General features: G+C 35.5%; 2 protein-coding genes across 6 annotated transcripts; one reads left to right on the top strand and one right to left on the bottom strand.

Annotated features, from left to right (window-relative positions):
* Positions 1-2352: 2352 nt before the first annotated feature.
* On the bottom strand, positions 2353-8890 carry LOC123684816 (CLK4-associating serine/arginine rich protein). Of its 2 annotated transcripts, none has more exons than XM_045624283.1 (11): positions 8597-8890; positions 8431-8528; positions 8076-8371; positions 7747-8023; positions 7530-7690; positions 7238-7427; positions 6736-7074; positions 4286-4334; positions 4083-4170; positions 3414-3519; positions 2353-3214 (listed from the first exon to the last, which is right to left on the bottom strand). In XM_045624283.1, exons 1-11 carry the CDS (start codon positions 8705-8707, stop codon positions 2656-2658), a joined length of 2274 nt encoding a protein of 757 aa, XP_045480239.1. In that variant the 5' UTR covers positions 8708-8890; the 3' UTR covers positions 2353-2655. The 2 variants fall into 2 exon arrangements, with proteins under 2 accessions (XP_045480239.1, XP_045480240.1); XM_045624284.1 differs by having other exon boundaries at positions 7238-7424.
* A 389-nt stretch (positions 8891-9279) lies between these two features.
* Positions 9280-23253, top strand: LOC123684817 (striatin-3). Of its 4 annotated transcripts, none has more exons than XM_045624287.1 (9): positions 9280-9777; positions 11374-11649; positions 13160-13310; positions 13370-13570; positions 15859-15981; positions 16040-16391; positions 17873-18137; positions 18376-18739; positions 20919-23253. In XM_045624287.1, the coding sequence occupies exons 1-9, from the start codon at positions 9574-9576 to the stop codon at positions 21089-21091; spliced, it is 2109 nt and encodes a 702-aa protein (XP_045480243.1). In that variant the 5' UTR covers positions 9280-9573; the 3' UTR covers positions 21092-23253. The 4 variants fall into 4 exon arrangements, with proteins under 4 accessions (XP_045480243.1, XP_045480242.1, XP_045480244.1 ...); XM_045624286.1 differs by having other exon boundaries at positions 13367-13570; XM_045624288.1 differs by lacking the exon at positions 9280-9777 and adding an exon at positions 10558-10691 and having other exon boundaries at positions 13367-13570.
* The last annotated feature ends 205 nt before the right edge of the window (positions 23254-23458 follow it).

The following is a 23458-nucleotide window of genomic DNA, read 5'->3' as shown; positions in this document are numbered from 1 at the left end:
TCGGTACACCATTCGAGGAGTAACTATGACTTTAATGATCTCGAATCTTAGGAAACGAGGATAACGAAAAAGTATGTTATTACTCTGCTCAACCCCACTGCCCATAGTCTAAACTACTAAACTCCCTTAAAAAACCCCCATCCTTATAACTTCCCTGCACACACTGAGGCTGATCCTATGCTGTGAGGACTTAGGGTTTGCGTAAGTTGTGCAAGTCCGCAAAGATCGCAAGACCAGGGTCAAGAGACGTCTCCTCGTGGAAGATTAAGGGGAGGAGGCTTGCCCACCAAGTTCCTGCGGGAAACTACCTCAGGCTTGAGTTCCCTAATCAGAGCTATGGGGGAAACCACGGAACGAGGGAGATCATTGATGGGTAGTTGCCTCACAGCGTGAAACAAGAAGGACATTCCGCTGTAGAATACCAAACCCTTGGTGAGCCGGCCGCACTGAGGCTGAACGCGTAATGCCCGCTACTCACGAAGCGTTTTGTCCAGCGTTTGGTAGCTAGCGTCGAAGAGATTCCAGTCGGGCAGTCAAGTTCATACTATGATTTACAGTCGTACGGCCGTGTCCCGAGCTGTCTGACTGGAATCTCTTCGACGCTAGCTACCAAACGCTGGAAGAAACGCTTCGTGAGTGGCGGGCATAAGTGTAATTCTCGGTACACCATTCGAGGAGTAACTATGACTTTAATGATCTCGAATCTTAGGAAACGAGGATAACGAAAAAGTATGTTAGTACTCTGCTCAACCCCACAGTTCACAGGCAAAACTACTAAACTTCCTCTAAAAACCCCCATCCTTATAACTTCCCTGTACAAACTGAGGCTGATCCTATGCTGTGAGGACTTAGGGTTTGCAGTAGTTGTGCAAGTTCGCAAAGGTCGCAAGACCAGGGCCAAGAGGCGTCTCCTCGTGGAAGATTAAGTTCGAAAGAAGGAGGCTTGCCGACCAAGTCCCTGTTGGAAACTACCTCAGGCTTGAGTTCCGTAATCAGAGCTATGTGGGAAACCACGGAACGAGGGAGATCATTGATGGGTAGTTGCCTCACGCTTTTTAGGTTACCTGTTGAATGGCTTTACCACCGAAAACGAATTGTTCCTGTCCTATCCCAAACTCCACTAGGGCAGGACAGCGTGAAACAAGAAGGACATTCCGCCGGTGAGCCGGACGCACTGAGGCTGAACGCGTAAGAGTTGGGTTGGCGTCCTTGGAACCTTTCTCTACGTGTTCGGCGGAGGTGTAATGGAGGTTTTTAGTGAGTATGCCCTTCAGGAGAACCTCACACTACCCAGCAGGGGCCGATAGGTGTTTTACATTTGTCGAAATTTGTAAAAAAAAAAGGTGGCCGCTACTAGACATTGGACGCTTCCATCGCTAGAGCTTTTCAAATTGGGTCGATAGGTGGCGACAACAAGAAATCGTTACAATTTAACGGAACAATTCAGAGTTCAATCTCACGCCGAGAAATTGTTACTATATGAACGTATAAACTGGGCTCAAGGAGGGAAATAAAACCCATTTCAGTGATACGGTATTTCACTCAATTCGCGGGTTTCTCCAAGAAGAAAAGACTTCTTATGTCCCATAGTGAATCAAAGTTTCATATTAACTGAAAATATATTGAGATGTAGCTTTGCCACTTTTTGAATACTTGGAATCAATAGGATAATAGTTAATTTTTAAATTTTTAATAATATGTAATATAAAACTGGATGTAACTGGCTGGAAGACTGCGGTGCATAGCCATCTGATTACATGATCAATAAATTTAGATTTTCTCTCTCTATCAATATAGAGAGAGAAAATTTAGGTATTCATCTCAATAGATGAATACCTAAATATATCAAGCTCGCCAAATGACGTAAAATTACCGATGACACTACCAGCGCAATAGGTGTCAATGCTTGGGCTTCAGCAGGTGGGTAAAGAAAATAATATTGGTTTTACTATAAATTCGATAATTAGGAAAAATATTAAATTATATAGTACAATTGTGGTTTTGAAAATATATCATAATCCGACATCATCTAACCATATTGAGGACACGTAAAAATGGCGTATACTCCCTCTATCTATGTTTATTACTCTACGATTTTTCACCTGACGTTTCTCTTATTACTGCTGTAAGCATCTTCAGAGGTTTCTACATCGTATATTGTAACTCAACACTGGATATCCCTGATATGAAGAAGTCCAGTTCAACAGAATTAGATGATAATTCAGCACTATTCAGTTTTTCACCCAACATTTCGCTTACAACTCTAGGAATCTTCTCTGTCAAGAAATATTCTATTTTTCATTTCATAACCACCTGAAGTGTTTTAAAAAGCAATGAATGAATAAAACGAAGAAATGATAATAGCATTTATTGTTTGAAGTTGAAACCTGTACACAACATGAAGAATCATGAAAAAAATTAAAAAGCAATTGCCAAACTCAAATTTGCCAAACCTTTACTTCGTCTTTAATTATTCCCAACCATTTAATTTAGAAAAATTTGTATGTATTCCCTTTCTAAACTTAATTTATGATCAAAAGAATAAAATAATACTTATCCATAAATTACACATATTTGAGAAAATCGATTATATACACAATTGTATCTAGAACTTCAGAAAGTTTTGTAGGAAGAACTTGTTCAAGAAAAATACCACTAATAATCAACAAGTGACCTTTGTGATTTTGGATTAGAATATGTATCATTATCACTATTTTCCTCATATCTGTCTCTTCTAGACGATTCCCGACTTCGCCAATCTCTCCTGTCTCTATCATCTCTACGACTTCTAACATCTCTTTTGTCTCTGTCGAACCTATCGTTCCTCCTATCCCTATCTTTGTCATCCCATCTACCTCTATCATCCCTTCTATCCCTATTAAACCGTCTATCCCTGTCGTCTCTCCTATCTCTGTCATCTCTTCTATCCCTGTCTGTTCTCCTACCTTTCTCATATCTATCTTTATCTTCAACATAAACAACTCTTTTCTCTTCGTATTTTGCAGGTGATTTTCGCCTAGTTTGCGTTTCTCTGGATTCTTCAGATCTGTTTGAACGTTTTCTATGGTCAACTTCTTCTTTTTTTGGACTCGGGCTTCGACTCTCTCGACTCTTAGTTTCCTCCGTCTCTTTTTTGGGACTTCTACTACGGACTGTACTCGAGTGGGTAGATCCTGAGCTGTCGCTATCGTAAGCATGTCTTTTTTCCCTCTGCCTAAAATCAATAACAGTTCTCTCAACATGTGAAATATATATTTGACAAAACAACAAACAACAGTCAAACATTCAATTAGTATAATTATTATAAGACTTGCTTATGGTTACCGCCTTGGTGTTGTTTCGATACAACGGAATTTCAAAACCAAAATGGAGAAGACAATTTGATCCTACTCAGCAAACTATGATCATACTACCTTTTTCTCAGCTTAATACCCATTTCTCTCAATTCATCTTCTCTAGTTTGCTGTTCCTGTTTTTCTCTCTCGGCTTTCGTCATTTCAGCTATCTTATCTGCTTTAACTGAAAAAAAAAACTGCAAGATTAAACAATTTTACAAATCTTCTCAAACTGATGTTCAATGATCTCATCAATAGTGATTATTTCCAAATATATGAAAAAAAAATACAATTTTATGCCACATGGTATTGGTGATGTCACTTGGAATATAAGAAAGAGTTTGTTATTATTATTGATTTTTCCTTTTCTTTCGTGGAGAATGTGTAAGGAATTAACTTATTATTATTCATTAGCATTCCATTGTTAAGAATAATTAGATTTATTATATTGTTACTATAGCAATCTGTTTGAATTTAATGTTTATTAGATTTTTCAATAACCTTTCTATAAGGAAAGTGAATCTGATGAAACTCTCAAAATAACTAACATATTTATTATAGAAATATCGAAAATTTGCAGCAAAACAATATACACAAAGGAAATCACTTGATAATGAACATAAAATTTTCTGGTTTTTAAACCTTTTGCTGTATATTCAATAAACAACTTTTTTTTTGTATAATTGATGCTTATTGTTCTTGAAGGATGTCAATAAGTGGGAAATTATCTGCATAAAGTCAACTTACACTGCTTATTGAGTAGAGCCTGTCGTTTCCTCTTAAGACGTTCTTGAAAAGAAAGGGCTGAGGAACTTTGTGTTGTACCTGCAGATTTCTGAAAATATCGACAACGTAATAAAAATAGAACCAACTGTTAAACGTTCTTAACAACTAGAAATATATTCAAAAAGTGAGTTATATGCATCTTTTCTGTTATGATTCTTACTGACTTTGAATGATGAGCCTGAATTACCATATCCTGCCTTATTTGAACTTGTCCTGAAAAACATTAGACATGAAAAGGGTGAACCAGCTCGACTCACTGCAGCAGAAAAAAGACTTGATGTAGTACTATCATTATGACAACTCTACCATTTCAGAATTAAAAAATTCCAGACTTTCTACTTGATTTTGCCTTACGTTTCGCTCACAATTGCGGTATGTACCCTCAAGTTTCTCTCTCAGTCATAGGCTGTAACTGCCACTTTTGACTGGTTTAGATCGAGTGCGATCTATTGCTGGGCCCTATGAACGATTGGTGTCTCTTCTTTCCTCGTCACACAAGAGTGAACAGAAATATTTCCAAACAGAAATCTTACTTGACTTTCATATACAGGTTTGGAAAATTCACTAGGAAACATGGGATTTAGCGTACAAATCTCCAAGTCGCTCTGGCTCCAATGAAACAGTGGAAGAATCGAAACATGAGTGCGATGCCTTATCAAATAAAAATCTGAGTTTCGCGAACGGCCGCTGGCAGGCGTAGTGGGGATGTATTGTTCTGGAGTTTTGACGGTCCGCGTTCAGTAAACATTCGCACTCCATACGTGGAGGCCGTGCCGTATCGTTTGATTTGAATGTTATTACGATAATTTTGTTGTGTGTATGCGAGGAATTTATTTGCCACAATAAATGCAACAAACAATTTCCTCGGTGTGAATAAGTTTATTTTTCGCCATAACTGGTTTGAAAATAAAATTTTATTATAAAGAGATAGTGTCATCTCTCTGAGCAGATTCGGCATAGTTGCTATTTTGGCACAAAGTTCGATTACTTGGGACCTAAATTCAACAAGATTTGTCGCTCTGTCAATTTCATGCCCATAAACCAAATTTTTCAGATATCCCCAAAGAAAAAAATCATTGGGAGATAAATCTGGTGACCTCGGAGGCCATTTGATCGTGCTCTTTGTACAAATGACACGGTCAGAAAATGTCGTCCTGAGATATTGTGTGACTGCTCGTGCGTTGTGACTTGGACAGCCATCCTGTTGAAACCAGACAAGATCGAAGTCAATTGGTAGCTGCCGAATTGTCGGAATAATTCTATTTTCTAAAAGCTCCAAATATTTTGCGTAGTTTAGGTTACCGCCAATGAAAAATGGCCCAATACTGGGTACGCACAGGAATACTCAGACGTTTATTCTTTTTAGACCAATATCTTACTACTGATGGGTTATGTTTTCTATTCATGGAAAACAATGACTCATCAGTAAATAAGACATTGCTCCAAAATGAACTATTTTCATTTACTTTTTCCATCATCGTTTCACAAAATTCCATTAGTTTGATATGGTCTTCTGGAAAAATCTCCTGAGTTGTTTAAACCTTATAATATCGATAACCATTTCTTTTCAAAATATTCCGAACAGTTCTATCACTCATATCGACTTGTTCGGCAATTCGATTACTCCAACAAGGTTCACTGGTTTCAACAGCAGCACACACATCTACCTCTCTATTTAGACGATTTTATTATGGTTTTGGTAGTTCTATCAATTCTGCAATGACTACATTGTTGTAAAACTCCACATGTCTCGAATTTTTTAATTATTTTCGAAATCGCGGATCTTGAATGTATCGTCCTACCTTCAAAGGCAACAATGAATGAATTCATTGACTCCTGAATTGATTGACCGCCGAAATACCATTTTATTATTCGAATTTTTCTTGTAAACTGAACATAATAAATTTTCAAATCGATATGGTCCAACGCAAATCACGTTTGGATTGCGACTGATTCCATCGCGCACGCAGGTCGAGAGACTTCAGACCCGACTAACAGACCCCCCCACTACGCTTGCCAGCGGCCGTTCGCAAAGACCAGATTTTTATTTCATATGGCATCGCACTTATGTTTCGATTCTTCCACTGTTCCATTGGAGCCAGAGCGACTTGGAGATTTGTACGCTAAATCCTATGTTTCCGAGTGAATTTTCCAAACCTGTATTTACTAACATACAAAATTGGTGAACTTCTTATAAGTCTTAAGAAGTGATGTGGCTACCGTTTATAGGATACCTTTGGGATTGTGGGAAATTGGGAATAAAAAAGAAGCATTCAAACCCGAGTTCAGGAACACAAACATTGTTGCCGATTGAATCAAACGGATGAATTTGATGTTTGTTCTCAAGGTCAGAAACTCTTAAACATCAAATACCCCATATAGTTTAAGGAAGCTATAAAAATGAAAGCATTCCAGTAACACCCGTTCAGAGAAATCCAGTACCTACCACAGTTGTAAGTGAAAGGTCAGGTGAAAAACAGATTAGACCACGGCTGGAAAGTCGGGAATTTTTCAACTAGTTGAACAATCCAGCCGTGAAAGCCTTCAACATTAAAACTATCCCAGTCTTTTTTCCACTACTAGGAGGTAACCATCAGTCTGTGCCAACACATACATTTCCTTTTCCTCTTTCTCATTAACATCCGAGTCACTCAAGTCAGAGGAACTCAGATCACTTTTTCTCCTGCCGTAATATCTAGGAATCTGTTTGGGCGGAGACTCCTTCTTAACCGAAGGACTCTTAGATTTCGATCGGCTGATTCTCGGTTCTAGTGTTTGGCTAGAGCTGGACGACGAACTGCTTGACGATCTACTCCGTTTTCTTGGATTTGGACTGGAACTCGAACTTGAACTTGATGAACTCGATTTTCTCCCTCTGAAAACTCTCTTTCGGGAAGAAGATCTTCTGCTTGCAGAGGAAGATCTAGATCGTGTCCTGGATCGTTTTCGATACCTATATGATTTTTGTAAGATGAGGAAAAGCACTAACCTGTCTTTGGGAGCTTTTGCAGGCTTGTTCAAATGCGTATTCATTTAAACTCGAAAAAGCAGAAATTTGGGTAAAATGATAGCCCGCTGTTCCGCTAGAACAAGAGCGCAAAAGGAGTATGTCTTACCTTTCTCTGGATTTTGAACGTCTCTGTTTTGAACTACTTCTAGGACCTCGACTATGGGATCTCTTTCTGATGGAAGAATCATTGGATTTGGCTATGTAAATCAACCTCTCACTGCTAGTTTCTCTCTTTTTCGATTTACCAAGTTTGACTTTATCTGCATAAGTTGGCTTTGGCGGTGGTTCTTCTTCTTCTAAGAAAAAGTAGAGCAATCATTAATACACAAATTTAACTGAATCATGTTTATAAATTGTAATCACATATTATGCAATAAATAAATTAAAAGTTAACTCACCTCCAAATGAAGTTATATAAGTAATTTTGCCTGCATTATCAGGAGTTGGTGATTTTGAAGGTGATTTACTCTCTCTAAATGCTGTATAATCAGGTGATTTCCGAGCTGCATAACTTGGTGGACTTATAACCCTATTCGCTAAACGTTTCTCTCTATGGGCTCTGAGAAAAATAAAAAATTTAAAAATATGAAAACAAATATTTATAAATAAATGTACCTTCTCTCCCTTCTAGATTTTCTCCCAGCATACAAAGCTTTTTCATGCTCTTCTTCTTTGGCCAACCTGTAACTCTCTGCTTCGTCTAAATCTTTTATGAGGAAGGAATAGAAATCATTTGAACTCATGCCATAATTTCTCCCGTGGCGGTTCATTTCATGTGCTTCAGAAGGGTCCATCTTTGAAACATTGATAGACAGATCCACATCCAAATCACTGTCTGAATGTTCTGAATCACCATCTTTCATGTCAGACACCGGCTGAGGTAAACTTGTACCTAAAATTGAATATATAATTGGTGAAGAATAATTCAACATCAAATGATTTACCAGTGCCATCCTCATAGTTAAAACCAATTGCTACGCCAGCAGCTCTTTCTTTTCTTTTCTCTTTATTTTCAGTGTAACCAAATTGTTCTTCAATATGCAATTGTTTCAAGAATTTTTCTTCAGATAAGCTTAAGAACGAGTTTTGAGCAATAATTCTGTATCTCTCATAATTTAACTGTCTTTCTTCTTGAGAAAGCTCTTGTTCTTCTTCTTTTTTAACTGCAGGGATGAAATCCAAGTGCGCTCTCACATCAAAACGATCAATCAAGTTTTCAGAATCTCCCTGCCAAGGCATCCTACAAATATTATGGAATTTTTGAACACGATATGATTTTTGATAACCTTTGCTGCTTACATTGCTGTGGAACTGTCTGCGGCTGCTGCTATAGAAGGGTCTAAATGTATTTTGCATTGTCTGCCGTGAACTTGCAAAAATTGAGTGGGATCTGCTTTCTACAATATTGAGTGAAAATAAGATTTTTTTGGCGCTTTTACATATGATGTCTTGAAGAAATACTCACTATCCTTTCATAAAAGTCTCGTCTTCTTTCAGCTCGTCTACGATAATCAACCAGCATTCCCTTGATTCTACGTTCTTGGCGTCTAGCCTCATGCCACATACTATCCGACATTTTACTGCTTATGTTATAATGTCATAAACTCTCAAATAATGATATTACTTCGAATATTGTATCTGTTTAGAATACAGCTTTGTTTGGAAGGTATATTCCAAATTCTCGTCAATATCGGCGCAACGTCAAATAACAAATTTAACACAACACAGACCGGTCCAGATCTGAATTTGACAGAACAATTTGAACCACAGATCTCTGAACAAAAATATCGTTTCTCTGCATTTTCATGTTGAACATTAGAACTACTTATCTGATTAGATCAGCTCTTAATTCCTATTATAATCTTATCAAATTGATAACAACTGGAATTGAATATATTGGTCTATCACTATTGCTTCGTATCAATAAGAAGTTCCTTAGCAGAAAAATTTACTTTCATACTTTTCTTTTTCTGACTGAAACCGCTACCTGAAAAGTAAATTTTGTGTAAAACAACGTAATTCTTATACTCAATTCACCTTATTATTCCATAAATCTGTCCTAAACTCTATAGAATTTATGAAATTTGACAGTAAGGGTCAATTAAAATACGCGCAAAAAGGAGAGTAGAGTTCCCTAGCTTTGAATACGTTAGATGAAAAGAGATAGTTATATGTCAGAGTTTGTGAGGTGTTCTAGGAAGAAAAGGGAAATTTTCCAGGAAGAAAGTTATATGTTTTTGATAAACGAGTTCATAATTTCCAATTTTCTTTCAAATTGTCAGGCTGAGGTCGGTCCACCTGAAGTGTGTTAGTTCTTACCTGACAGAAGCAACCTTACCGTATTCATTTCTGTAACGAAAATTAGAAAATAAAATGGCGTATTGAAGAGCAATGGTGGACAATTGAAATTTTCTAGTTTGAGTTAAGATTAAAGATACGACAATGGAAGATAATTCGCTCAATCATCAGAATGGTGTTGGACAAGTTGCTAAACAAGGTGGTGCAGTAAGCAACAACAAAGAAAATGATGAAACATCCGTAAAAGCACAATATTCGATACCCGGGATCTTACATTTTATTCAACACGAATGGGCTAGGTTCGAATTGGAAAGATCACAATGGGAAGTTGATAGGGCCGAATTACAGGTAGGTTTTTCTTTTCGAAAATTCCTACCTAATTTTCTGACCAGTGTAACTCTAAGCCGAAAATGTTGGGGATTACTATGTTATATTTTTCCTTTGTTTCCCCCATTATTTTTACCAAAGTATATTAGAAATGCTTTAAATTGCCGGAAAATTTTAAAGACGACAATGTAAATTATACGAAATATGCCATGACTTTAATTCATTGCAAGTTTTATCCTGAAAGCTTTATTCTTATTTTTCCTTTGCTCCTGTCCTGTCAAAATACTTCTCTTAAAACCTTTTTTGTTTAATCGTCTAAAGAATGTAAAAATAACTTATTCAACTCTTGAACTCATGTTTTCCATTCTTGTCAATGAATATTTTCTTTATTGAATTTATTCACTACTGAAGTAGTTGAATTCTAAATTTTTCAGGGAATCCTTTTCAGTTATTCAACTTCTGATGTGAATAATAATTTAAAAAGGCAGTGTGATTCATAATTTATCTATCTATTTTCATGTTATTAATTGCTCTTGAGTTAAAAAAATTTGTTAACCTTTCAGTATGATGATAACTGTTACGCTCCAATTAAAACACTTCCTGTTTATTCATGAGTTCATTTTAAAATAATTCTGATTGTCACCTAAGTTTGGATTTTTTCATTATTAATATCTGCCAATCATTCTGAAGGTGTTGCTGAAACATGGCATTGCATAATAATGGAAAGTGCACCGGTTGTTACTAGTGTAATAGCATAATAATAAGTCAGTAATTATAACCAAGAACAATCAGTTGCCTGCTAAATTCTGCAGACTGAATCTGTGAGGATGCAGTCAAGCATCCTTTTAGAAACTATTTACGTTACAGTTGTTTTCTAGTGGTTGTTGTTACTGTTGATGGTTCAGGAGATATGAATGATTTTCCAATATGTTACGGTCAGTGGATTTTGATGAGTACTTGTCTCTCTTTTTGGGTAATTTCTGTAATTTGAGATGTAAAAAGAAATTATTTTGTTGGTCCTCAATTTCAATGAATTTATATGTTCTTTGTTAAAATCATTCAAAACAAATGGAGAAAATATAACTGAAATTGTTTCATCTTTTTTTCTATAGTGCCTTTTAATTTAATCAACAAAATGCTTTAGATAGAATATCAAGAGAAACAATCAAATGATTGTTTATTTTCAACCATATTATTGTTTTTTCATTGGGACAGACATTCATTCTTTTGTCATTTTACATATACTTAGGTCCTTTGTTCTTTTCTTTGTTTTCTAGTTGAATTTATATATATCGATATTATTTCTTTTATATTATATAAGTATTGTATTCTTGAATGGGACATTTTGTGGCAGTCTTATCATTGAGTTCCCTGAGAAATTATAATTAAAGCAATTCACATAAATGCAATGCCAATTAAATAAAAACAGAAATTGGTTATATCAGAAATTTGACCAAAACTTTTAGAGTATTGCTTAAATTTCCTCTCTACTTGCATTGACTGCAGAACTAAATTTTTAAGAAATAGTTTTCTTCATGAATATTTTCATTTAAAGTACCATTTCATTGTTTATATGTTGATTCCAGCTGCTTTTCTTACTTTTGATTATATTTTCAGGCCCGCATAGCATTTCTCCAAGGGGAACGTAAAGGCCAGGAAAATTTGAAGAATGATCTTGTTCGTCGTATAAAAATGTTAGAATATGCTCTCAAACAAGAGCGTAGTAAGTTTCATAAACTCAAATATGGTACAGAATTGCAGCAGGGTGATATGAACCCCCCGCCAATGGATGAGACCTCAAATGAAAACCAAATAGACGCAGATCCAACCTACATCTCAGTAACTAATTCCACTTGGAAGCAGGGACGTCAACTTCTGCGTCAATACCTTCAGGTAAAATAGGTATACTTAAATGCAAGACGGACGCTAACAGTCAAAGAATCTTTAAACAAAATTTTGTCTTCTTGTTCTATGTTGAGAGCGAGCTATCATTTTGCCCAGATGTCTTTAATTTACAAATCTTGGAGTTATACACATATGAAATTTTGTTTTCCCAATAATTGGAAAAATATCTATCCAATCAAAATGAAATTTAGAAATCAGTTGGGAACGGTTATGCAAATTTTTGTCTGAATCATAGTATTTGAAGATAATCAAAAATTGGTGAAATTTTGATATACTGATACTGGATTTTTGCAATTCCATTTATAGAAGATCTGTTGATGCACAATGTTGCATTTTATTCTTTTATTAGGAAACTATTGCATATATGGATACAATATAGTTAAAAAAAATTTGCAATAAGTCATTCTTTTCAACACATAGTTGTGAATTGACAAATTAAGGTTTGTTAAAAAGTTCTGATGAAAAATGAAATAGGATTTGCATGTTTTTCCATTTATAAAATCAGAATAACATAAAAAGTTTATAGTGAACCTTTTCATTAGTAAAAACATGCCACAAAATGCCATTCTTTCAACTCTTAGAGAGAGAAGAGTGTAACTTTCCAAGAAAAAGGCCTAAAGGTCTTTGTTTACATGAAAGAACCTGTTTTGTTTGACAAGGATTCGCCCTCTGAAAACTTTTGCACTTATTTGGTAACACCTTTATCTGTCACAATTCCTTCCACCTTTATCTGTCACAATTCCTTCCACCTTTATCTGTCACAATTCACTGAAATTTTGCACATATTTAAAGTTCATTGATGATGTGAGTTCTCCAAAAATTCAGCTATGTAGTTTAACAGGGGAAACAATCAAGCTTTTAACTCTTTTAAACCAAAGAATATTTTTCCAAAAATGAATTTTTTTGTTAATTTCAAGAGAGGGTTGATGAAATCCCAAGAAAAAAAAGACACAGCTTTCAGTTGTAAATATATTCTCAAGATTACAAAATTTCCATAAAAAAAAGATTTTAGCGATGTGGAAAAATGTGAACGCAGAATGTTCTTTTTGTGAGGGAAGAAATAAAATCTTCCAACCATACGTATTCTATTTTTACATGGCTTTTTTGTTTCCTTAAAACAAAGTTTCCGAATTTTTCCATGAATGATATTTTGTTGAAAGTATCATATCGAAATTAGATAATTTTCATAAAGAAAAGATTTTAAGCGATGGGGAAATGTTCTTTAATAATTTAGTTTAGATAAAGGGATAAATGGAACTTTCCAACCATACATATACTATTTTTACATGGCTTTTTTGTTTCCTTTGAAAAAGTTTTCAATTTTTTCCATGTTTTTGTGTTATGTCACTTTGTAAGTTAATTAAAAAATAATTACATTTTATTATCTATGCGAAATTTTGGAAAATAAATTACACGAAAACAAATTTGAACAAGCCAGCAAAAGATGCTGGCTACAGGTCATTTTTTTCTCTTTTTCTAAACTCTCTTATTTTTTCAGGAAATCGGTTATACAGATAGAATAATAGATGTAAGATCTACTCGCGTTAGGGCTTTGTTAGGACTCAACAATAATGCTGAGCAGGAAGAAAACCACAACGGAGGCTCTCTAAACGGAAGTGAATCTAATAAAAGACCAAGTGAAGGTCAAGGTAAGAAATTTTCGCATTCCACAATAAAAATTTTTGTTTAAATCCCATCTTTCAAGTAGGAAGAAAACCCTTCAAGAAGGAACGACCTGGCTCCCTTGCAGAGGCAATGATGATCGAAGCTGAGCAGGCTGTCATGGCTAACATGGAATTCCTCACAAATTCCGAAATGGAAATGGATGATGATGAGGATATAATCAACGAGAAGGACGTTGAGACGATAGAGGAAGCAGACGACGATGTTAAGGCAGGAAGGAAGAAGGGTGAGTAAAGGAAAAGATGATGTTTAAAGCATGACTGTGTGAGACCCCCCACAAGATGTTCTCAGGGAATTGACAGGTCTGGAACCATGAAGAAAATAAAATTTAGAAAATTTGTTGGTGTCCTTTTTTTTGTTTGATTGATTTTTTGAGGAATGTGTCCCCTTTAATCCTGCAATTAACTTGGAAGCTGAAGTAACCGGAGTCTTTTATCTGCAGAATTAACTACAGGTTGCTAACTAAATAAAATGGTTATGGTGCTACCCCCACCAATAATTCTAACCTACATTATAACTATTACGTGCTCCTTTCAATTAAACTGAGTAAATAATGGGTTTTTGATAGGGGTTTAATTAATCCACTCTATACATTTCAATACCTCCTATTGTTGTACTCATAAAAATTTATGTTGAAATTTTTTAAGTTTTAATGATTTTTTCGATACACATGATCAATCATTGAAATGTGATTTGCAATGGCGGATTTATGCTTATTATTTTTTATACCTTACTACAGTGAGAATATTCCTATCTATTTTTTTCTCAATCTAACCACTCAATTTTGAAGATATCCAATTTTTATTTTTCTGGAATATTGCAGAAAATATTACCTAATTATTTCTTTCTTATGGGTAGAAAGTGTTTCTGTAGTCCCAATTTCATCAACAAAACAGAGAAAATACTCTTAATGTGAAAATGTAAAACTCTGTTTCATGGGATCAAGGAGCAATTAGGTCTGCTGGAATATAAATATGTTCCAATAAATGTTCCAAAATAACATCAGAAAATAAATTAAGTTACCATGAGCATAGTTCAGCAAATGCTTAGTGGCCAAAATACAGTGTATTTTTTCTTTTTTGGTTTGAAATAAAACGACACAAAAATTTTAATTGAAACTCGAAGAATGAAGTCAAATGAATGTTGACATTTAAAAAATAAAACAACAGCTTTTACAACTTGAATACTTTTTTATAAAATCATGTATTAAAAAGATCAAGTTTATTTATCCATATTATCTGATTGTGACCATTTTTTTTTAAAGAATATCAATGCTAGCTTGTTGAGTTTGAAAAGTTATTACAATGCTTCAAAGGTCATTTTGATATCTTTTGTAGTTTCTGAGATGTTAGGAAAACTATAAAATAGTGTCAGGAATTGACCCTTGAAATTTTCCAATGTTATTCTGGGACACCCTGTATATCATTATTAGAAGGTTTGCTATCTACATAATATTAGATGTATCTCTAATTACTTACCAAGGAAGAACCCTCTATTTCTGATTCACACAAAGGTCATTCAAATCTTGTGAAATGATCTACATCCCAACTTTTATCTACTTTACATATTTAACCTAAAACTACGGCAAGAAATAGTTTTTCAAACCCATTATTAGTTTGCTAAAAACAGAGAATGGGGGACACCTATTGCTGTATCAATAGAGTGCAGTTACTTTAGCTTTCAAGTATAGAACAGAGTCCACCAAATAAGTGGATCATCTTATATCCTGCTTTTTTTTTTCTTGATACTTTCAAACTCGGACCTGAAAAGATTAGTATTGAAGATTAAGACTGAAGTATAGAATTCATTTGGATCATTGTGGGTGATGGAATATAACACTAATTCATTTAAATGAAAATGTCTTCTGATTTGTATATGTAAATCACATTCTTCATTTCATAACCATAAACTTTGTTCATTTTAAAATTCTTTTAACTACTTGAAACCAAGGATGTATTCAAAGATCTCTTTAAGCAGTGTGCCAAGTCATTGGAAATTTTGTTGCCACTTTTTTCACACTGTTTTCACCTAAAATGTGCATATAAGATATTGTGAATTGTAATTTGAATGTTGACTAATAAATTCTTTTTATTTTTTAATTCTATTTTTTTTTTATCTCTAAAAGTCCCTGATTTTCTCAATTTATTCAGTACAAATGAAATGTACAAAAAAATTCTTCAGTAACAATGATTCCTTCTTTTTGAATGTTGAATGGCAATTTTTCCAGATGAAAACTATTTCCTTCATTTGTAAAATCTATGAAATTTTTTTACGTCAACAGAGAATTGATTGATAACCTCTCTCCTCTCACAATTCAAATGTTTTCAAATGATTTGTTATGCTCAAAATAACATTAACAAGTGGAAATACCAACGAAGATCAATTACAAAAACGATTGTTACGAAAAGTGTTTCACCACAATTTCATCGACAAACCTGTCTGAGAATATGAAAAAAATTCTATCACTTGGCAACAACAGACGTCATTTTGATAGTATGTGTTTAATATTTTCAGGCAAAAGTGAAAGATTGTGCAGTGACTTTGACTCCAAAGCGATGGAAGTTATCAATGAAATCACGCAGCTCTTCGACTCCGAAGATGACAATGACGATGGGGATCAGGGGGACTGGAATCAAGGTGAGAAAACCTCCCACGAAACGCGGAACCGAACCCCTCTCAAACTGTCGTTTTGCAGGTTACCAAACTACAATACCAAAACGGCCCATTGATCCCGTTGTGAGCGAGGACATCAACAACGCTCTGGAGGGCACCCTCGGTCTGGGGGAACTGGCCCAATTGACCGTCAACAATGACGCCGAGAACACGTACGACATGGCCACAAGCAAAGAGGCTTTCAGGAAAACGTGGAACGCCAAGTACACCCTGCGCAGCCACTTCGACGGTGTGAGAGCCCTGGCCTTCCATCCCACCGAACCGGTGCTGATCACGGGCAGCGAAGATCACACCCTGAAACTGTGGAACCTCCAGAAGACTGTCCCGGCCAAGAAGTCCGCTTCTTTGGATGTGGAACCGTTGTACACTTTCAGGTTAGGATGACCCCTTATTGCACCATGCCTTTTTTGTGCCTATTTTCGTTTCTGGGCTGAATTTTTGACGGATATGGCACTATTGCATTATGTCTTTTGGCGCTTGTTCCAGGACTAATTACAAAGCTGAAATACATTTGACATTCTTTACGAGTTATACTAACTGACAAAGAAACTGCAACACCCAGAAGGAGCTGTTTAAATTTTATTTTTTTTGGTAAATCATACATAGTACAGCAATCCCAAGCTTCCTGTACTTCATTTCTCAGAGCAGTTCGTGGGGGCTAAATTTCCAAGCCTATTACCCATGATGTCCCAAACATGCTCTATGGGCGAAAGATCGGGGGATCTGAGCGTCTAACCCTTTTTCGGCCGTCATGTGCACCAAAGGAGAATCGAGATTCATCAGAAAAGACGACCTGATGCCATTCCACATTCCAATGTTGACGTTCTATGCATCATTGTAATCGATGCCGGCGATACTTAAGCGTCAGAGGTAACACAAGATGGGGTCGATAATGCTGCAGTCCAAAAGACCTTATCGGGCAGTAAACCGTTCAGACAGTTAGAGGATGGCCTTGTTCTCCTAACCACTCATCAGCCAAAGATCGAGTTGTCGCAAATTGGTCTCTAATGGCCATAAGTCTTAGACGTCGATCTTGAACTTAATTTGTGCCCCTTCGACGTCCGGTGCCTACTGTTCTTCAATTTTGGACATTATCAAACCACTCTTGACAACATCTCATTACAGTAGTTGGATTTCTGTTCGTACAGTTAGCGATTTCTCTAAATGACAACCCCGCCTCCCGTAGACCAATAATTCTACCCCTTTCAAATTCAGTTTGCTGGCGATAAATTCCGCTTACACGTGATCTAGGTATTTTAACAACAACTAAACATCGAATTTGGATCTCCTCGAACAGCTGATTTGTTGTAAAATTTAAAAAACTCGCAAAAAACAACTACATTATTAACATAGCATTTTCTGTATAAATACATTTCTCTATTTCAGTATCATAATGAGTTCATTAGAGTTCTAAAAACAGTGTTGTAATAAACTCATTACAGCATCGTTTTCAGTTAAATTTTTCGTTGTGTAGTTGTCTATAATGACTTCCAATCCTATCAAATTGCCACAAACGTCAATAATTGTCAATATAATAGGTATAATTTGGATATAGTGAAATGATTCGCAACATTATTCATTTCATGCCTGATATAAGCATGGAAAAGGCATGGTTTAGATGTAACATTCGGCGAGAGATATTAGTTTTTATGGCAAAAAAAGCAACTTGATTGGCATGATTTCTCTTCATGATACAGTTTCAGTTTAGGTTGACATTTAACCTGAAACATATAAAAAAGCCAATCTTAATCATATGTTGTGCCTTTTTCGAGCCAAAATATGCATGAAAAAGTTGTGATGAAAATTTCTGATTAACTGTGTTGAAAATTGGTTACGAAATAATTTATGTTTTCAGGTGTCATAACAAGCCAGTACTTTGTCTGGCTATATCAGGTTCGGGAGATTACTGCTACTCAGGCAGTTTGGACTCCGCAATTCACGTCTGGAACGTTCCAAATTCTAACATTGATCCTTACGACCAGTTTGATCCGGAGATACTCTACACCACCCTCAACGGACACACAAATGCAGTGTGGGGCCTGTCGGTTCTGAGTTCCAAGCAGCAACTGTTGTCCTGCTCAGCCGACGGCACCATCAAACTTTGGGCCCCGCACAGTGAGGCAAGTTGCTTTATTTTTTAACCTCCTTAACCTCCAAATCGACTTGAAGTCAAGAGTCTAGATGTGGAATTAATAGATTCTATACTCAGGTTTAATCGCAGGGTCGGACGAAATTCGACATATTGTAATCAGTTAACATATCGTTTATTTGACACTAATGACAGGTAACAGATGAAGGCAGACATAAGATCAGTAAAATTACTAGTGAGGCAATTAAATTATCATTATTATTTTACAGGTCCCCCTTCTCAACACCTTCACCTCGGAACCGGACGGCGCGCCCTCTAGCGTCGACTTCATCCGCGACCACCCGTTCCAGATAGTGGCCGCCTACAACAGTTCGCACAGCGTCATCTTCGACATCGAGACGGCCAAGCCTGTGGTGCGGCTCGAGTCGGGCCAAGAGCAGGCCAACGCCGCGAACAAGATGATCAACAAGATTGTGTCTCATCCGACGTTGCCGCTCACGATAACCGCCCACGAGGACCGTCACATCCGTTTCTGGGACAACGTGTCCGGCAAGATGGTGCACTCGATGGTGGCGCACCTGGACGCCGTGACCAGCCTGGCCGTCGATCCGAACGGCCTCTATCTACTGTCAGGTAGGTTGAAAATTGAATTCTAACCTTAAACAGATGGTTGTAGTAAGGGAATGTAACAAATCAAAGTAATCTTCACGATGAAATTCCATTAAGTGAATAAAGCTTATAATTCACATCAAAATGATATTCACAATACAGTTGAGTCGATCTTGAATACAAAGGAATTCGTGTATGGCACTTGTTTGATTATACTTTATGTCGTGACGTCATCGATGACGTACATATTGGGTGAATCTACGTTTTGGCCGCCTCTTTGAAACCCTATAGAGGTTCCAGCCTAAGAAAAGGCATTCATGCTCCCTTTCTGGCAAGTGTATTCACCTGAATGCTAAGTGACCAGAAACCCAGACTAAAAAGGCCTCATTATTCTTGCCCAAATTTATTAATTATTCTTTGTCACTCTCATATCAACTATGAATCGATGAAATGGAATCTCGGTGCTTGAAGAACAGCTTGACTATTAGCATGAATTGCTATGTCACATTTCTGATAGTTTCTTTCTAGGTTTGTTGCCACTCATCTTTTGATTATGAGTATTAGGTGTACAACTTTGCTTCTGCTGTTTTGCAATAGATTGCTGCAGTGGTAAGTGGTTGTCGATATAAATAGATCGTAGATGCCAAAAAGCTTAGGAATTTGTAAACATAACGCCATCGAAATATTAGTCGATTTGTGTTTGCATCATAAAGTTATTCTCGATTAAACATCTCAGCTTTCTAGCCAAATTCTCGTCATTTGTGGGAGGTTATAATTTTTTGCTTAAAAATAGAAATTTGCGGTTGAGGTTCATCGAATGCTCTCAAAGACCTATGGTGAGCCCGATATTAGTGAAAGATCGCGCCGAGAGTGGTGTTTCAACGCTTCAAGCGGTGGAAGAGAGAAGGTTTTCGAAGATGCAGAATTGGAGACTCGTGTCAAACGGAACAAAAATAGGCAGAATAATTGGGGGTGACGCAACAAGCCATTTCAAAACGCCTGAAAGTTATGGAAATTATTAAGAAACCAGGAAGTTGAAGCCGAGAGATGTTGAACGGCGTTTGTTTGCTTGTGAACAGCAGCTTGCAAGACAAAGACGGAAGGGATTTCTGCATCGCATTGTGACTGGAGACGAAGAATGGGTTCATTAGTCATTACTATAATACCAAGCGCAGAAAATCATGAGGATATCCAGATCATGCTTCCACGTCGACGGCCAAACTGAATATTCACGGTTCCAAGGTCATGCTCAGTATTTGGTCGGATCAGCTCGGTGTAGTGTAAGAGCATTGAAAGAATAAAATGATTTTGCAGCATGACAATGCTCGACCCCATGCGAAAGTGGTCAAGACTTTGAAACGTTGATATGGTAAGTCCTACCCCACCTGCCGTATTTTCCAGACGTTACTCCCTCGGACTGTTACTTGTTTCGATCAATGGCACACGGCCTGGCTGACCAGCAATTCCGGTCTTATGAAGAAGTAAAAAATTGCATCGATTAGTGGATCGCTTCAAAAGATGACTAGATTTTTCAACGCGGGAATCGTACGCTGTCCAAAAGATGGAAGCCTTGAATTTCGAAAAAAAAACGGCGGAAGCAAAGTTGTACGCTTATGTATTTCTATTTGAAAGATAGGACCCTTAGGTTAGTGGTACCTGCCCCAGGTACTACAGCGCCATCTCCTGTTATAGTTTTTGAACCATCTGTGTACCATTTAATGCTATCTATTTTGAAAGTTTGGGTGGCGCATACCTTTTTCCAGTCTTTCTCCAATTATAGTAAAATTCTTTTTGGAACTTACTGTCCTGATGATTTCGTTTTTTCATAAATTCGCTGATGAGAGGTTCTTGAAATAACGTTACGTAATTCCATGTCAAGTAACTCCATGTTATTTATTTGGGCAGCTTCTTTGAATTTCACTTTTTTAATTGCTATTTATTTATTTATTTCATAAGTATTTATAAGAACTGAAAATAACAACTTTTTTGTTCTATTCCCGATATTCTATTGTCTTTGATTATGTGGCTCTGTTGATATTTGCAAGGATGCTGTTGGTGGAAATGTACACGTTCTATAATATTAAGAACACGAATCTAATCAAAATAATGAGAATGATTGAATCTTTGAACTAATTTCCTTGCACTGTGCTGTTTATATGATTTCTATGCTGTATTTGACCCCCATTTAATTCTCTTTCACCAGGTTCACACGATTGTTCGATAAGACTGTGGCATTTGGACAACAAGACTTGCGTTCAAGAGATCACTGCACATCGGAAGAAATTCGATGAGAGTATCCTAGATGTCGCTTTTCACCCTTCGAAACCGTATATAGCAAGTGCAGGAGCAGACGGTCTCGCCAAAGTGTTTGTGTGAATATGCAGTTAGTTGAACTACATTGAATAACTCAAAAAAAAACCAGTGAATATTGATAGAATCGGGCCAATCTCCAGATGTATAACTGAAAAGGTTTCTTCCCAGTTGAAATTGATACCGTTTGAAAATAAAATGTCAGAGATAATTGAGTTTTCTCTTGGGGAAGTTTAAAAATAAATATAATAAATTCAATGATATTTTTTATATACTCAAATAGTACATTTCCAGAATCCATGGAAACCTAAAGACTTTGAATTGATCGATCGAATAACAGTTGAAATAACGACAAATTTAATCATATTTTTCTATTTTTAATGGATTTATTTCTAGTCAACTCGAATCTTAATGATCAAACACGCTTCAAAACATTTTGTTCAAGTGATTTATGTTTTAAGTAATTTTCGTTTAAAGAGTAAATTTAATATCAGATAGTTTGAAAAACCTCAATTGACTGTCTACATCACCCAATATTTCATGAATGGCATCTTTGGAGAGGGGTCGTGATCTAGATACCTATTATAATACTTCATTTATTCATTCGTAGATTTAGCTGTACATATAACTAGAGATACTCTTATGGTTTGTATATAATAGGTAATCAATTACCTCTAATTCCATTTCTTTTGTATATAATTTTTTTTTCTAATTTAAAACTTCCTTTTTATATGTAATTTTGTTTGCATTTGTTGTATTGAATGTAAATAAATAATCACTGTGCTTGTACTCACTACTGGATAAGTCATTGATTCTAGTCGTTTCAGCCTTTTTTTTTTTCATAGGTACTTCCGGAAGAGAAGAGTTTTTTTTTATTTATATTATATTTATTTAACCACACAGAAAGTGCCAAACTAAACCTAGGGTGAAAATGGCAGAAACTCAATTCTAAAAAATTCAGAAAAGTGTGTATTATTATCCATTATTGTTCAAAAAAGAACAGTTCGATCTTTATTTAATAATAGTCGAATTAGAAACATTTATTATTAATGTGTTCAACTTCCGAATAAGGTTCAACAAAAATTTGATAGATTATTCAGGTTGACAAAAAATTCTTGAGTCATTTCAATTCTATGACTTAGCTATTTTTTGTCTACTACCTGAAATTCCCAAAAAAGGTCTGTTGGCCAACCTGATTCCTTCGAGTATCTACTTCAAGGTCATCTACTTTCCATAGGATTTTTTAATGAAAATGTAACTAGTTGCAGCAGTTTTAGAAAAAAGAACAAATATTTGTGAAAAGCTTTTGTACGATGGTAGTTTTTTAGTATCATCATATTATATAGAAATTCTATTTACATATAAGACCACTTGTACCTACCTTAGTACAAAATCTTCATCGTATTCAATATTCCATTTTGAATTATTCTTTTGAATCAAGTGTGTTCAAAAATGGCAATATTATTAGAAGTGCAAGAATTTCTGTGTAGTTTTAATGGCACAAATTGAAAGTAGTGTATTCTGTATAGCAATTGGTTGATTTTAACAACAGGAAATTTATAATAACTGTTATTGGAATGTTCGTACAAATATCTATTTTTTTCTTATATTCCCTCTTTTTTAATGGAATGATTGAGAAAAATAGTCTATCCACAAACTACTCAAAATGTCCTTCAGGCAGCCAACATATTATCATGTATTATCAAGAAATTATAAAAAATCATTGTAGGAAATGATTCTTAATAAAAATCGGTGTACAATATATATATCAGAGTCCATTTCTTGGCCTCTAATGGGAGTATTGATTTTTTTAATCTACAATATCAACGTTCAGTGATTTTCAAAAGTGAAGGTTATTTCCTCGATATAAAAGCTCAAATGACTAGAAGTGATGAATTTACAGCTGAACAATGTTAACTATTGAATAGGTACATGTTTCCTACATTAGGAGCAGTTCAACTCCAAAATGATATGAAATTGTATGTATATTACTAAGTGAACATTACTAATAGCTCTAATCTGAGAATGTTAAGCTCTTGGTTTTCGATATTTAGATATCTAGATTGAATAAATGTTTTTTGTTTTTTTCAACGCAATGACATATTTTTAACTTTGTATATTCATAGATAATCGCATTTTTTACAATTTGATTGTGATAATTTAATTTATGAGTTTCAGTATATGATAAACTTTTCTTGTAACTACTCCAAATATAGTGCTATTATTTCGATCCTGTTTTTATTCCCAATCTCCAATTATTAATAATTATTGGTTGAATATATCATTGATAAATTTTAGATAATTAAAATAGTAAGAATATAAAAAAGTACTTGTTTTTCAATTTTCATTTGATTGTAATTATTTTCGAAGTAAATCAATTATTTCATAGTTAAATTTTCTGCCCTATCTCCAATATATGAGAAAAAGATTAAT

Source organism: Harmonia axyridis, chromosome 7, assembly GCF_914767665.1.
Source record: "Harmonia axyridis chromosome 7, icHarAxyr1.1, whole genome shotgun sequence".
NCBI lineage: Eukaryota > Metazoa > Arthropoda > Insecta > Coleoptera > Coccinellidae > Harmonia > Harmonia axyridis.
Note: the sequence above shows the minus strand (reverse complement) of the source record. Positions and strands in the feature narration are given on the sequence as shown.

What these genes read in the sequence shown, in the direction of transcription:
- LOC123684816 (XM_045624283.1), bottom strand. Translation starts at nt 8,707, where the DNA reads ATGTCGGATAGTATGTGGCATGAGGCTAGACGCCAAGAACGTAGAATC. An exon ending in CGTTCAAAATCCAGAGAAAG is followed by an intron (nt 7,075 to 7,237) that starts GTAAGACATACT and finishes AAAATCATATAG; the next exon opens with GTATCGAAAACGATCCAGGA. An exon ending in GGTATTAAGCTGAGAAAAAG is followed by an intron (nt 3,215 to 3,413) that starts GTAGTATGATCA and finishes TATTGATTTTAG; the next exon opens with GCAGAGGGAAAAAAGACATG.
- LOC123684817 (XM_045624286.1), top strand. Translation starts at nt 9,574, where the DNA reads ATGGAAGATAATTCGCTCAATCATCAGAATGGTGTTGGACAAGTTGCT. An exon ending in TTCTGCGTCAATACCTTCAG is followed by an intron (nt 11,650 to 13,159) that starts GTAAAATAGGTA and finishes TTATTTTTTCAG; the next exon opens with GAAATCGGTTATACAGATAG. An exon ending in TAAGGCAGGAAGGAAGAAGG is followed by an intron (nt 13,571 to 15,858) that starts GTGAGTAAAGGA and finishes TAATATTTTCAG; the next exon opens with GCAAAAGTGAAAGATTGTGC.